General features: G+C 38.8%; 1 protein-coding gene across 5 annotated transcripts in view; it reads right to left on the bottom strand.

Moving 5' to 3' along the window:
* LDAH (lipid droplet associated hydrolase) overlaps positions 1 to 13,792 on the bottom strand; it is a 109,477-nt gene that overhangs the window by 25,107 nt on the left and 70,578 nt on the right. For all 5 annotated transcript variants that reach the window (XM_044262007.1, XM_044262009.1, XM_044262008.1 and 2 more), the window contains exon 5: positions 7,828 to 8,062. In XM_044262007.1, coding sequence (XP_044117942.1) covers positions 7,828 to 8,062 — 235 coding nt within the window. The remainder of the gene's footprint in view (positions 1 to 7,827; positions 8,063 to 13,792) is intronic.

Below are 13,792 nucleotides of genomic sequence, written 5' to 3'. Positions count from 1 at the left end.
CTGTCAACAGCATTCCTGGAAACCCAGCAGAATTCAGAGTTTCAAGCACCACAGTGAAGGAAATATCCAGGAGCAGGAGTAATGGAAACAAAAACATGAACATGAATGAAAGAGAAGGATTCAGAAAAATGTGAATTGTTTACTTCTTTTTCCATCACAGATCTAAGTCCAGGTATAAGAAAACTCACCGAGGAGTCCAATATTCTGGTCTTTTTGCTACTGTATCCTCTGAAACCTGCTTACTAAGTATCATTGCAGGACTTGCCCTCCCAGGACAGTGGCTAATGGAATGAGGAGTGGGGACTGATGTTGGAAAACTGGTAGGACTTTCAGTTCACAGGTGAGATGGCATCACAAGTTCTCCAAGTACATGTAACCTAGGAAGAAAAACTGTCTTCTGCTGAACTCCATCACCTACCTTGACGCTACTTCATCTTTCTGGAACAATCCAAACTCATCTTTAAGTCCAATTCATTTGTCTTTTCCCTTCCTTACCTAGGTAGAACTGATTCCTCCTTTATTGGCATCGCTCATTCTGGGCATCGATTCTCATAACAGCCCTAACTGTGACAGATGACAATTCTTCCCATTCATCTGCCTTACCATGCTGGAAATTAGCTGAAAGGCAGGTGCTTTATTTCATTTATTATTCTTTTCAGGGCTTATCTGTGTACTTGGTTAACGACAGGTGTCAGTAAGGGTTGTTAAATGAAATGGGAAGAGATTGCGCTGGTGTCGGTTTTTCTGGGGGGTCTGGGAGGCGATTGCTAGGAGGAAAAACCTGCTGCTTTCCTTGAAGTGGTGCCTGAGCTGATGTTGCGGGGGAGGTCAGAACTGGAGGCAGATGCACAGGGACGCTGGTGAGCCGAGCTGGGAGGTACTGGTATGAGACTAGCACAAATCACTTCAGGGAAGAGGGAGCATCTAGGAGCTTCTGCTGGGACTGACAAAAATTAGGCCTCATAAAGCACTGGTCTCAGCAGTGAGGAAAAATGCAGAGGGAAGTAAATCCATAGTGAGTGATACAGTAGGAAGTTTGGGGGAGAGATGCACACACAGTTTTCTGAGGTAGAACTTGGGGACTGGAAGCCAAGTCGTCTTGCTGGTTTGGTGACAGGAAGTCTAAAGCCTTCTGTCAGGTTTCACAGAATGCCCCTGTTTGTTTGGTTTTGCCATTATACTGGTTATTATAACCATCCATTTAGTCTGCAATAGTCTGCCAACAGATCATCTTAACATCTCTGTGACACTGAGTTCACCAAAGGGAAAAGCACAAGTCAAGGTATATGATTTTTTTTTTTTGAAAAAAATAATACAACTTTGTAGAGTAGCAAATAACATATACATATAAATTTCTTTAGAAAAATATAGTTGGGGGAAATCAGAGGGGAAGACAAACCATGAGACACTGTGGTCTCTGGGAAACAAACGGAGGGTTTTGGAGGGGAGGGAAGTAAGGGGATGGCTGAGCCAGGTGGTGGGTATTATGGAGGGCACGGATTGCATGGAGCACTGGGTGTGGTGCATAAACAATGCACTGAAAAAAAATAAAATTAAATTAAAAAAAGAAAAAAGAAAAATACAGCAAAACTTTCATCGAGTCACCGAATTCTAAATCAGAGATGATATTCTAGTGTTGTATCCAACCATCTTTTGTCCTAAATCCTAATACTGACCACACACACACACACACACACACACACACACACACACACACCTCTTCCATCATGTTGCATTTTAGGATAAATTTCCATGAATTCTTAAAGCTGCAGTTGTCTTTTAGCAAGAGATTTTTCTAAGCTACACACATAATGAGAGAATAGGTAACACGGGAGTCTGATTTTGTCTTACTCAAAAAATTATTCTGAGATTGAATTAAAAATATTTGAGAAGAAATATGTGCTTCTTTAGTAAAGCTTATGTTTACTAGTACATGTTTAAACAGTTATTTCCATGTAGACCAAGGAAAAGAAAGATAATGAAAGCTTTTTTTTTTTTTTTAAAGAATGTATGCAACAAAGTAACATGCCCACCATGAATGTCCTTTCTATCTGCACTATGTTTTTCTAGTTAGTTAACTGAAAGGAACTAAAACATGAATTTGGCCTAACGAATGAAAAGACCGTAGAATATTTTTTCAAGTTAATTATCTTGACCTGTGATACTGCTAAGCTAAAATATATTTGCTCTTAGCTTTGATCAAGAAGTCCAATTTAACTGTCTCAATGAAAAGCCTATTTCTCATGAAACAGAAGACCGTCTATTGTAAAGAAATAAGCAGTAGCAAACATTCCAGAATTAAAATTAAACGAAAAAACCCCATATGTTTTCTTTAAAAACAATTAAAACAATCTAATTATACTAATTGATCTGATGAACACTGAGGTGAAGTTTATAAAGTATGCTAATTGAATCTGAGCTACTCTTTGAATGCGATAGGAAGTGATGTTTCACTCAATCTGCTGAAGAAGGTAATATGTAGAATTCCAGCCCATAGCAAGTACCATCTTTGCCAAAAGGGCAACAGCATTTGAAGTACTTGAATATTTTGGTTCCTTGAATTTTTCAGACCTTACTGCAACAAAAAAATATGTGTATAAACTAAAGGATACAGAAAATCAGTGTCTATCTAGATAGGGCAGGATTTATTATCCACTATTTGGACTAGCAAACTTCCTCCATTTGTTTCTGTAAGATTTCTACTGGAGCACAGACATTACATAATGTGCAAACACTGCAAGGCCTCCTAAAAGTCAGGCTGGCATGTTAAAGGTCACTGTCTGGATGACAGGAAAGCCAGAGGAACAGGTCTGCAGAGGATGTCACAGATGGCACAGACCACTGAGAATGATTGTGGAGCTGGTCTTCCTCTCTTGGTGAGCCCTCTCTTTGTGTAACCTAAAATTCATACTTCTGACTCAAGTGGGCTGGCTTGGGTACTGATTACTTTCACCATTCATGGATACAAGTTCAGCAGGAGCCCACTAATCATCTACAAAAGCCAGGATCTTATGAGTGTTGGTCTCCCTCAGCTGGGACCATCTTCCTTTCATAGTAAGCAAGGCCATCAGAATCACCTAAGGGATAGCCAGGGCAAGCCCAGGCAAAGGCAGTTTCTGTGGTACTTATTGCAAGAGGAGGCAAGAATGATGTGGGATCCCAAGCGGACAAGTAGGAAGAGGCTGGCTAGGATGACTGAAATGCTTGGTTAAGGATCAGCCTAGGGTCACTACTAGGAGACTTAATTAAGACCCATGTAAACCACTAACCAAGAACCCAAATAAAAAAGAAGTAATTTTTGCCTGCTTTCCCTTTACCCAAGGTTTCACAGTCCAAGTGGGTAATGGGGAAAAGAGACCCCTAAAGTACTGCTCACTTGAACATCAGAAAGCCAGATCCAGAACAAAGAGAACAGAAAAGCAGAGAAAGATGGCAGAAATAGCAGAGCTGTGCTCCAAAAGTTTGTTTGCACGTTGGTTGTTTAGAACAGAGATGAAGCAAGGCAGCTGGGAGCTCAGTCTAGTTTAGAGTCTAATTTGCACATAGTATCTAACTTGTACAACAGTGGTTGTGAGGAAGAGGAATCCTGGGACTCTCCAAGCAGCAATGCAGCTGGAAGGCTCTAGTTGCCTTGACCAGGGAGGGTAGTGTGTCAAGTCTGAACAGTCTTGTTTCTTGACGCCTGCACTTGGGACCGCTGGAAGACACAGCAGAGGGCAGCTGCTATAGCTGGAAGGAAGATTCCTTTCTCCCACGTGCAGCTATGCACCCTATTTCTCAAAGAGGGTGCTTAGAACTCTGGTGTAGAAAATTTGGAAGACACCTTTCAATAATTCCTTCTTTTAGTTAAAAACATTAAACACTTAATTATATGTCACATGTGTTACACAGTCACTAAACATATATAGAAAAACGAATAAAACTTTCATATACTCTATGTCCTGGTTTGGGTTTAGAAAATATTTCTGAAGAGGTGTAAGAAAAGCACAGGTAGCTACCTATCTAATGCCCATCAGAAACATATGATTTGGGTGAAGTGTTCTATAAATGTCTATTAAATCCTGTTGGTTGACAATGTGGTTGAACTCCTCTATATTCTTGCTAATTTTCTGTCTTGTTCTAGCAACTGTTGAGAGAGGTGTTCTTAAGTATCCAACTATAATTGGGGATTTGTCCATTACTCCTTTCGGTTCTATCAGTTTTGCTGATAGTTTTTCATTTATTTTGTAGCTCTCTTGTTTGGTGCACACACATTTTAGATTGATATGTCTTCTATCTTCCTGGTAGACTGAACCTTTTATTATTATTATTATTTTAATTCTTAAATTAACATATAATGTATTATTTGCTTCAGGGTGAGCCTTTTATTATTAATGCAATGTCATTCCTGGTTCCTTTTGATTAATGTTTACATGATGTATCTTTTCCCATTCTTTTACTTTCAATCTACCTATATAATTATATTTGAACTGGGATGTCTGAAGATAGCATATTCTTAGATAATGTTTTTTAATCTATTCTGCCAATCTTTGTCTTTTAATTGGTGTATTTTGACCATTTACATGTAATGTAATTATTGGTATGTTAGAGTCTGTATGCCATTGTATAATTTGTTTTGTTTGTTTGTTTGTTTGTCTATGTTCTTTCTCTTGCCTTCCTACATGTTACTGAATATGCAGGGGTTTTGGTACTCAGTAGAAAAAGCAGAGAAAAGTACATCCATTCCATTTTCCTGGAAGCAGAATTCCAGGAAGGAGGAGAATGGAGTCCCTAACTAGAAAATGCTTCTTATAATCTTCACTATAGGGTAAAAAGAAAAACTCCAAAAGAAAAAAACTGTAAAGGGAAGTAAGATGATTTGTTGACATGTATGTGGAGTAATTTTATCTATGCTTGCCACAATTTGAAATGACTTCCATTTGGTTTCAAATAATTTCCAAAGATGTATTGGCCCTTAGAAATCAAGTCTAACTTTTGGTCTGATCAATGACTGAAAACCAGACAGGGGAAGGGTTTCTGACTTGCAGTCAATGCCTTTCTCACCTAGGCATCTCTGAATAGGAGATAGGAAGGAAGGAATAGGAAGGAAGGATAAGGGGCCATACCAGGTCTTTAAGGGGTCTCTCCAACTTTGGTCTTTGGTATTTTTTATAAATGTCCTTAGCCCTTCTCCCCTTCTGCCTGTCTCATCTTCTTCCACTGCTACGCTACGTCTATAATAAAGAGTGGGGGTTGGAGAGAGTATGGAACAGACAAAAATTTACAAACACAGAAAATATATTGAACTTGATATTTGCAATCACTGTTTCTTACTACATATTTATAAAAATACCGCATACAACCAATCTGTAGCTGTACAACAGGGCTGTGACTTGTTTCTGGATTCATTATGTACATGGCGGTGTGGCACTCTTTTTTTTTTTTTTTTTTAATTATTATTTATTTATTTATTTTCAGAAAAACAGTATTCATTATTTTTTCACCACACCCAGTGCTCCATGCAAGCCGTGCCCTCTATAATTACACAGGTGAGCATGGTAATTTTTTCAGGAGTCCTGCCTTTCTGGTCGACTGGGGCAAAAAGATGATAGCAGCAGCTATGGTAAAAGAAAGTTTTAGCATACAGGTAGATCTCCAAAGTTTGAACACTACCCACTATATGTATAACTGCAAGATTCCTGTAATTTCTCTGTATTTCGAGATTGAAGCGGTGATCAAAAACCTCCCCAAAAACAAGAGCCCAGGATCTGATGGATTCCCCGGAGAATTCTACCAAACTTTCAAAGAAGAAATAACACCTATTCTCCTGAGCTGTTTCAAAAAATTGAAGCAGAAGGAAAACTTCCTGACTCTTTCTATGAAGCCAGCATTACCCTGATCCCCAAACCAGGCAAAGACCCTACCAAAAAGGAGAATTTCAGAACAATATCACTGATGAATATGGATGCTAAGATTCTCAACACGATCCTAGCAAACAGGATCCAACAGCACATTAAAAAGATTACCCACCATGACCAGGTGGGATTCATCCCTGGGCTACAAGGATGGTTCAACATTCGCAAATCAATCAATGTGATAGAACAGATTAATAAGAGAAGAGAGAAGAACCACATGGTCCTCTCAATTGATGCAGAAAAAGCATTTGACAAAATCCAGCATCCATTCCTGATTAAAATGCTTCAAAGTATAGGGATAGAGGGAACATTCCTGAACTTCATCAAATCTGTCTATGAAAGACCCACAGCAAGTATCATCCTCAATGGGAAAAAGCTTGCGTCCTTTCCGTTGAGATCAGGAACACGACAAGGATGCCCACTCTCACCACTCTTGTTCATCTATAAAATGGCGAGAGTAAAATACCCAAGCCTGATTAGTTCTGAGGACTACAAGTAAAAGCTTAGAATGGTGCCGTTAGCTGCTGCTACAACTGTCATTATATCCTTTGCTGGAGGATTATTATATATAATCCTTTATTATACATATATATAATATATATATTTATATTATTATAAACAAAATATTATATAGACACTTTGCATATGTTATCATATTTAATCCTACAATAAACTTTTGAGGTATAGTTAAGAAAGGATTGTTTTATTATGAAAATGATTTATAAATATTCTATAAATTAGTATTAACTAAAAAGGTAGATTACATTTAAAAAACCAAGGTTGAAGCCAAAAAGTAAAGTAGCAAATATCTCCTAGCACATTCAGAAAATATAATCAGCACAACACCCAGTGTTGTATAACTATGACTATCATTTGTTACTTTTATCATTTAAACCTCTCCAAAAACATTTAAAGAGGAAAATAAAAGTATTGCCTATTCACTCCATGGGAATATTGGGCCTGGTTTCCCTTAAGTTCTCACACTGGCCTAACAGGGTGCCCCCTTGATTCCTATAAAGATTCCATATGTACTGTATACAGAATTTTTCCTACCATCCGGCAGCTAGAGTGGAGGATCAGAAGGATAAATTTTAAAATTAAAGCTTGATGAAAATTAAAATTAAAGCTTCTATTCCTATTTTTATTTTATGTCTAGTTTTAAGCTTTGGGAGAGAAAAAAAAACCAACAATAATTCCTTGCTCAGTATTCACTGACTGTCTGAGGTTATTCTCTTACCACTTTCTGATACGAGAATAAACATATACATTTTATTTTATTTTTTCTTTTGTTTCTAAATTTTTATTTACTTTTTAGATTTTATTTAAATTCAAATTAGTTAACATATAGTGTATTATTAGTTTCGGGGTAGAATTTGGAGTTTTGTCAGTTTTATATAACATCCAGTGCTCATTATATCAAATACCCTCCTTAATGCTCATACCCCAACTAGCCCATCCCCCCCACCTCCTGCCCAGCAACCCTCAGTTTGTTCTCTATAGTTAAGAGTCTCTTACAGTTTGCCTCCCTCTCCTTATCTTATTTTTCCTTCCCTTCTCCCTGTGTTCATCAGGTTTGTTTCTTCAATTCTGCATGAGTGGAATCTATATACAGTATTTGTCTTTCTCTGACTTGTTTTGCTCAGCATAATACATTCTGGATCCATCCATGTCGTTGCAAATGGCAAGGCTTCATTCTTTTAATCACTGCACAGTAGTCTGTTTGCATTTCTATACACCAATAATGAAGCAGCAGAAAGAGAAATCAAGGAACCCGATCCCATTTACAATTCCACCCAAAACCATAACAGACCTAGGAATAAAGCTGCCAAAGAGATAAAGGTTCTTGTACTCTGAAAACTATAAAACACTTACGAAAGAAATTGAGAAAGACACAAAGAAATGGAAAAATATACACATTGTAAAAGGTACTTACCAAGGCAAAATGGTTCTAATACATTCAGGACCGAAAATTCATTCTGTAGGTTCATCATTCGAAGGCCAATTCTGATCATAAAGGACTTGATTTTCTCAGGCCACGGTTTAAGTAAAAGGTAGGCAAAAGCATAGAGAGCATATCGAAGCCAGCACAGAAGCGGAGTGGCGATCCTGCCGTTCGGGGACTCAGACATTCGCTCGATTGTTGGAAAGAGCAGAAAGGAACGAATTATCTATAATAAAAAACATATTTTGATGAGAAGTTTTCTTAAGGGAAAACCCACTGTTTTACTGTTTCATCCAGACAGTATGAACAAATGGGGTTTCAGAATATGACAAAGATGTGTTGTGAAAGAGAACCACTACCTGCTTGTCTTCTCACTGCTCAAGCCATCTGGGGGAGAATGTAAGGATGTCTCCTTGAGTTATTGGGGTTAATTTTCAGGGTGAGGAGCAAATCAGATTCTCTGATACCTTCCTGATTGGGAAGCAATTCACAATCCTTTTGAAAGACTGCTGAAATTAGGAATTCCTGTCCCATTTCAGTAGTTATACCACCTTGACTGACTAGTGATACCAGAAGAAAGCAGAGCTACATAAAGAACTCTCGTTCTAGTCAGGATTCCTATTATGGATTAGATTTGGGATAGTTCACTTTGAAAAAGCTACTCTTTTCCCTACTCTTACCAGTAAAAGGTAATCTTTAAGAGGACCAAATACATTTCTAACATGTGATTTAACTTTAATAAAAAGTGCAGGCCAGAAATAAGCAAAGCTGGAAATCTTTACCTACATGGGAAAATGTTCAAGGCCAAAAAGATAATTTCAACTGAATTCATCAGGATATCTAGAAATATAGATGCCACAAGATGAAGAGCATCACTAAAACATTTTATATTTACCATTATCTACCATATTAATATTTAAAAATATATAAACATAACTTCTATGAGGGATCAGAAAAGGCAAATAGTTAAGCACAATCCCTATGAACACCAGAGTAATATAAGTGAAATAGATCACCAGTGTTAACAGATTATAGAACAGGAAATGAGAACGGATACTTTTTTAAAAAAGTTTAAGATACACACAGTAAAGCATATAAAACATCAATGTGCAATTTAATGAATAATGGATAAAATGAACAGCTATGTGAATCCAGAACGGATACTTTTTTAAAAAAGTTTAAGATACACACAGTAAAGCATATAAAACATCAATGTGCAATTTAACGAATAATGGATAAAATGAACAGCTATGTGAATCCAGCAACAAAACACTGCCAGAATGGTATCTTCCCATCCCAACTCCTACCTCTGTTCACATCTTAGGTAACCTCTATCCTGACTTCCTTACTTTGCTTTCTACCAATACTCACCATTCCTTGATACTGTAATCACCTCCTTATTTTGTTTTACATTAATAGTTTTCGTCCTGCAATCAACTGAATTGTGACTCCCCTGAAATCCCAAGTTGAAGTCTTAACTCCCAATGTGATTATATGTCGAGATCAATGAGGTCACAGGGTAGGGCTCTGAGAGGTAGGATTAATGTCCTTACAAGGAGATTCATCAGAGAGCTCGCTCTCCCTTCCCAGGCACACACAAAGAGGTCTGGTGAACACGCATGGAGAAGGTAGCCGTCTACAGGCCAGGAAGTCTCACCAGAAACTGAGCATGGTGGCATGCTGATCTTGGACTTCCAGCCTCCAGAACTGCGAGACAATAAATGTCAGTTTAAGCTCCCTAGTCTATGGCATTTTCTTATCGCAGTTTGACCTGACTAATACATATTCCTCAATACTATAGCTAAATCTTGTCTGTTAATGAACTTCACATAAATGCAATCAGCAGTATGTTTTTGTGTTTTACTTCCTTCACTCAATACATGAAGATTCGATCATGTTGATATATGTAGCAACAGCTTATTATCTTGGCTCTGTAGTTTTCTACTGTACAAACATAGTACTACTTATTTTACTGATAGATATTTGGGTTGTTTTTAGTCCAGAGATATTACAAACATGTTGCTATGAACATTTTTATGTGTCTTTTGGTGCAGGTATGCATGTATTTCTGTTGATGATATCACTCGAAGTAGAAATACTATGTCATATGGTATATCTAAGTTCAGCTTTAGTAGATAATTTCAAATAGTTTCCCTAAGTACTAACGTATGTCCATACTGAGAGACAGGAGAGTTCATATTGTTACAGATCGGCACACATTGGCACTGGTCACCAGCCTGATGAACAGTGGTACACTTCGTTGTGGCTTTGCGCTTCTCTGATGACCAGCACTGGAGCTGAACAACTTTTATGTTGACATTTTCTGTATCCCCCGAAGTGCTTATTTAAGTCTCTTGCATGTTTTTCTATTAGGCTGCCTGTCATTTCCTCTCCTTGATTTGTAGTCTCGTTTTTTTTTTTTTTTTTATTCTAGATACCAGTCCTTTGTCATGTTGCTGTCCTTGGCCTGCCTGCTGATCTCTTATTTTTTTTCTTAATGGACATAAGTTCTTAAGTTTGATGCAGCTGAATTTTAATCTTTTCTTCTATACTTATTCTCTGTGCCTAGCTCCAAAAATTCTTGTCTGTCTCAAATCATGAAGAATTTTTTTTTCATTCAAAATGCTTCTTTAGAAATTAGGGAAAGCTACCTCTTAGCAGGGTCCGCGAGTCTGTTCCTTTGATTCCAGCTATCAGTGATCTGCCATTTCCCTCATGTTATTTACATTCCTCTTGGATGAACTGAACGCACTTCTCCTGGCAAGACCTGACAGTACAGTACAGGTTTTTGTGGACTTTCTCACCCTCTATCACTGACAGTCCTTTTCCATGGTAACCTGTAGGGCGGCATTGCCCAAATGTTCAACTTGATCTGTAATTCTCACTAACTTACAGGCTCTCTGTTACGGTCTCTAATAAAGAAAGGGATTTGAGGGTCCAACTGCGGAGGACTCTTTTCCTTCTAATCATCTTTCTTGTTTTTCCACGGTCGTATCTGTCAGCTGTGTGCTCAGCCGTTTCCTACAGACTTTTCCTTTTCTCTCAATGGTAGCTGAGATATTTTCATTATTTCTCGTTTGGTCATAATTTGACCTCTACTAGGTCTCCTCCTCTGTCACATCAGCAAGAATGTACCGATCCTTGAGGTCTTGGTGGTGATTAAAAGACATTATTTGGGAGCGGGGAGCCACAGGCTTTTCTGATGATTTTTTAAATGCTGCATTAGCAACTTTACATGTAAAATGCTCATAACCGGGCTTTTGGAACGAATGCAGGGTTTCAGCCAGAGTATGGGAGTTGCTGCCACCTTAGCATCTTCTTAAGTACAAAGCAGGGAGATGCTGGATGGACTGTGTCTGCTTAACGAAGGCATTCATGGGGACTTGTGATGCAGAGGACGGGACTCCCGGGTATCAGGGGTGATGGGGAGTCCTTCATTCAGAGCCAGCTGTCTATTCCGCAATGGGTTTATACAAAGATTCTATATGAAGATTCACATAAAGGTTGCGAAATCTCCGTGAAGTCTGATTAACCAAGAAAAGTCAGTTAAAGGAATCATCCTCCCTCGATGCCACTTTCAGTGTGAATTCCAACCCAGTGTATTCAAACACAGGCAGAGAAGCAAGGAGATCAGCTCTGGAATCCCGGGACTTCTCTGATATTTGGTCGTCTTCTTCCCCTCTGGAGTAACACTGGGGCGCAGTATCCTGGATTCTGCCGTAGCCCCCGCCGCCGAACCCCCGAGTGAGGACACGGGGTGAGCAGAGTGTGCTACACCGGCATCGTAACTGCAGGCCTCTGCCCTGCAGGAGGCACCCGTAAAGAGCCCAACGGCCCTTGAACAGGCTGACCCTGCGCCCCTTTTCAGCGAACAGCACTATGCTGCTACTTCACCCCTGCCTTTCTGCCATGCTCAGAGTCAAGTATGACTGTGGTCACTCTTAGTAGACGTGGAATAGCCCTTCAGACGGGCAAGAATTACGAAGTGCAACAGTACCAAGTATTAAAGACGGGGATCAATAAGAACTCTGCACAACATGGCATTACTATTACACTTTCCTCCTCTGTTTCTGAGACACCACTTTGGTGGGTGTCTGGAACTCACACAGAATGTATATTTTTATCATTTTGTCAAATGTTAGTTTAATTTGGAAATCTATCGTTTCACCTGGATCCAAAGCAGCATGCTTTAAGAGTCTGAGAGGTAGAAATGATGACTTCTCTCAGCAGCTGGAGTGGTGTCACAATTAACCATTGATTTTACACCTTCTGATTCCGAAGTCTTTCCCTATATTCCGGGTAGTTCTAACATCACGAGTTCTTTTATTCCTGTAGTGCTATCAATGTTCTATTGGACCTAACAAGCCTTGAGAGATTCAAACAGGGGTGGATTTACACAGAGCAATCTTTGGTGCTGGGAGAGGCAGGGTTTCTCGTTGCTCTGCGGAGGCCTCCTAGCAGAAGGGTCAGGAAGGAGCTACCTTTCCCAACCCCAGGAAGACTTCTCCCTTGAGACTTCTCCCTTGAGTCTGGAAGCAGGTGTGTTAGCAGCTGCTGTGTTTGCAGCAGGTGGCCGCAAAGGAAAAAAATGAAAGGAACTGACTTCTTGGGTTCAGCTGGGCTCTTGTTCGCCAGCCTCACTAGGAGCCCTAGGAATATGCCACACTGAGGAAGCTGGGTGAGGCCACAGTCCATAGGCATGGCAGGCTCCCCAGCAGCCAGCATTCTTTAATAGTATCCCCCAAAGCTCTGTGGTCTAGTCTTCCATACTTACATTCATAATCTACCTGAAACTGATTGTTATGTATGCCGTGAAATATGGGTCTAATTTAATTTCTTAACATATGGAAACTTGATTGTCCCAGCGCTATGAACTGGAAAGGCTGCCCTTTCCCTGCCTTTCCGCACGGACACTCCTGTTGTGAATCCCATATGGATGTGAATGGGTTCTTTTTGGAGCTCTCTGACCTGTTCTGCAGGCCATCCTCTCTCAGTCTGTGCCAAGAGCCCAGTGTCTTACTTAACAAAAGCTTCATAATATATTTTGATATTTGGTACATTAAGTTAAGCCCCAGCTTGTTCTTCAAAAATGCCTTGGGTATTTTTGGCTCTCAACATTTCCATAAACATTTTGGAATTAGCTATTCAAGTTCCACAAACATCTCACTGAGATTCTGATTGTTACTAAATTTAAAAATTAACTTGAGAGAAGTAATATCTTCACAATACTGAATTTTCCACCTCATGAACATGGGACGGTTCTCCTTTTTGAGTCTCTAAAAATGTTGACACATTTTACATGTAGTTATCTTGCACAACTTTTGTCAGATTATTAGGTACTTTTTTTGTGCTATTGTAAATAGGTTATTTTAAAATTTTTATTTTCTAGGGAGTGCCTGGGTGGCTCAGTTGGTTAAGCATCCGACTCTTGGTTTCTCAGGGTCCTGGGATCGAGCCCTGTGTTGGGAGTCTGCTTCTCTCTCAAATAAATAAAATCTTAAAAAAAAGAATTTCATTTTCTAAATGGTTGCTGCTTCTATATGATATAAATAATATTTATATGTTGATTCTATGTCCAGTAAACTTACTAAAGCCCCTTAGTTCTAATAAGTTGTCTGTAGATTCCTTTGGATTTTCTAAGTACATAGTCGTATCACCCACATATGATGACAGTGTTATTTCTTCCTTTCAAATCCTTGTATCTGTTTTTCTTACATTACCTGAGCTAAACAAAATCTTAATACAATGTTAACAGAAATAATTCTTGATCTCAAACTAAGAAATTTTTTTCCAATATAATCACAAAACATGATGTGCACTGAAAGTTTTCTAGTGATATACTTTGTCAGATTCAAAACACTTCTATTCCTAGTTTGCTAATTGCTTTTTAAAATTATAAATGGATGCTGAATTTTATCAATTACTTTTTTGTACCTATTGGGATGATTATATGATA

Source organism: Neovison vison, chromosome 8, assembly GCF_020171115.1.
Source record: "Neovison vison isolate M4711 chromosome 8, ASM_NN_V1, whole genome shotgun sequence".
Classification (NCBI taxonomy): Eukaryota; Metazoa; Chordata; class Mammalia; order Carnivora; family Mustelidae; genus Neogale; species Neogale vison.
The sequence above is the reverse complement of the archived record's forward strand: the minus strand, read 5'-3'. Positions and strand labels throughout refer to the sequence as shown.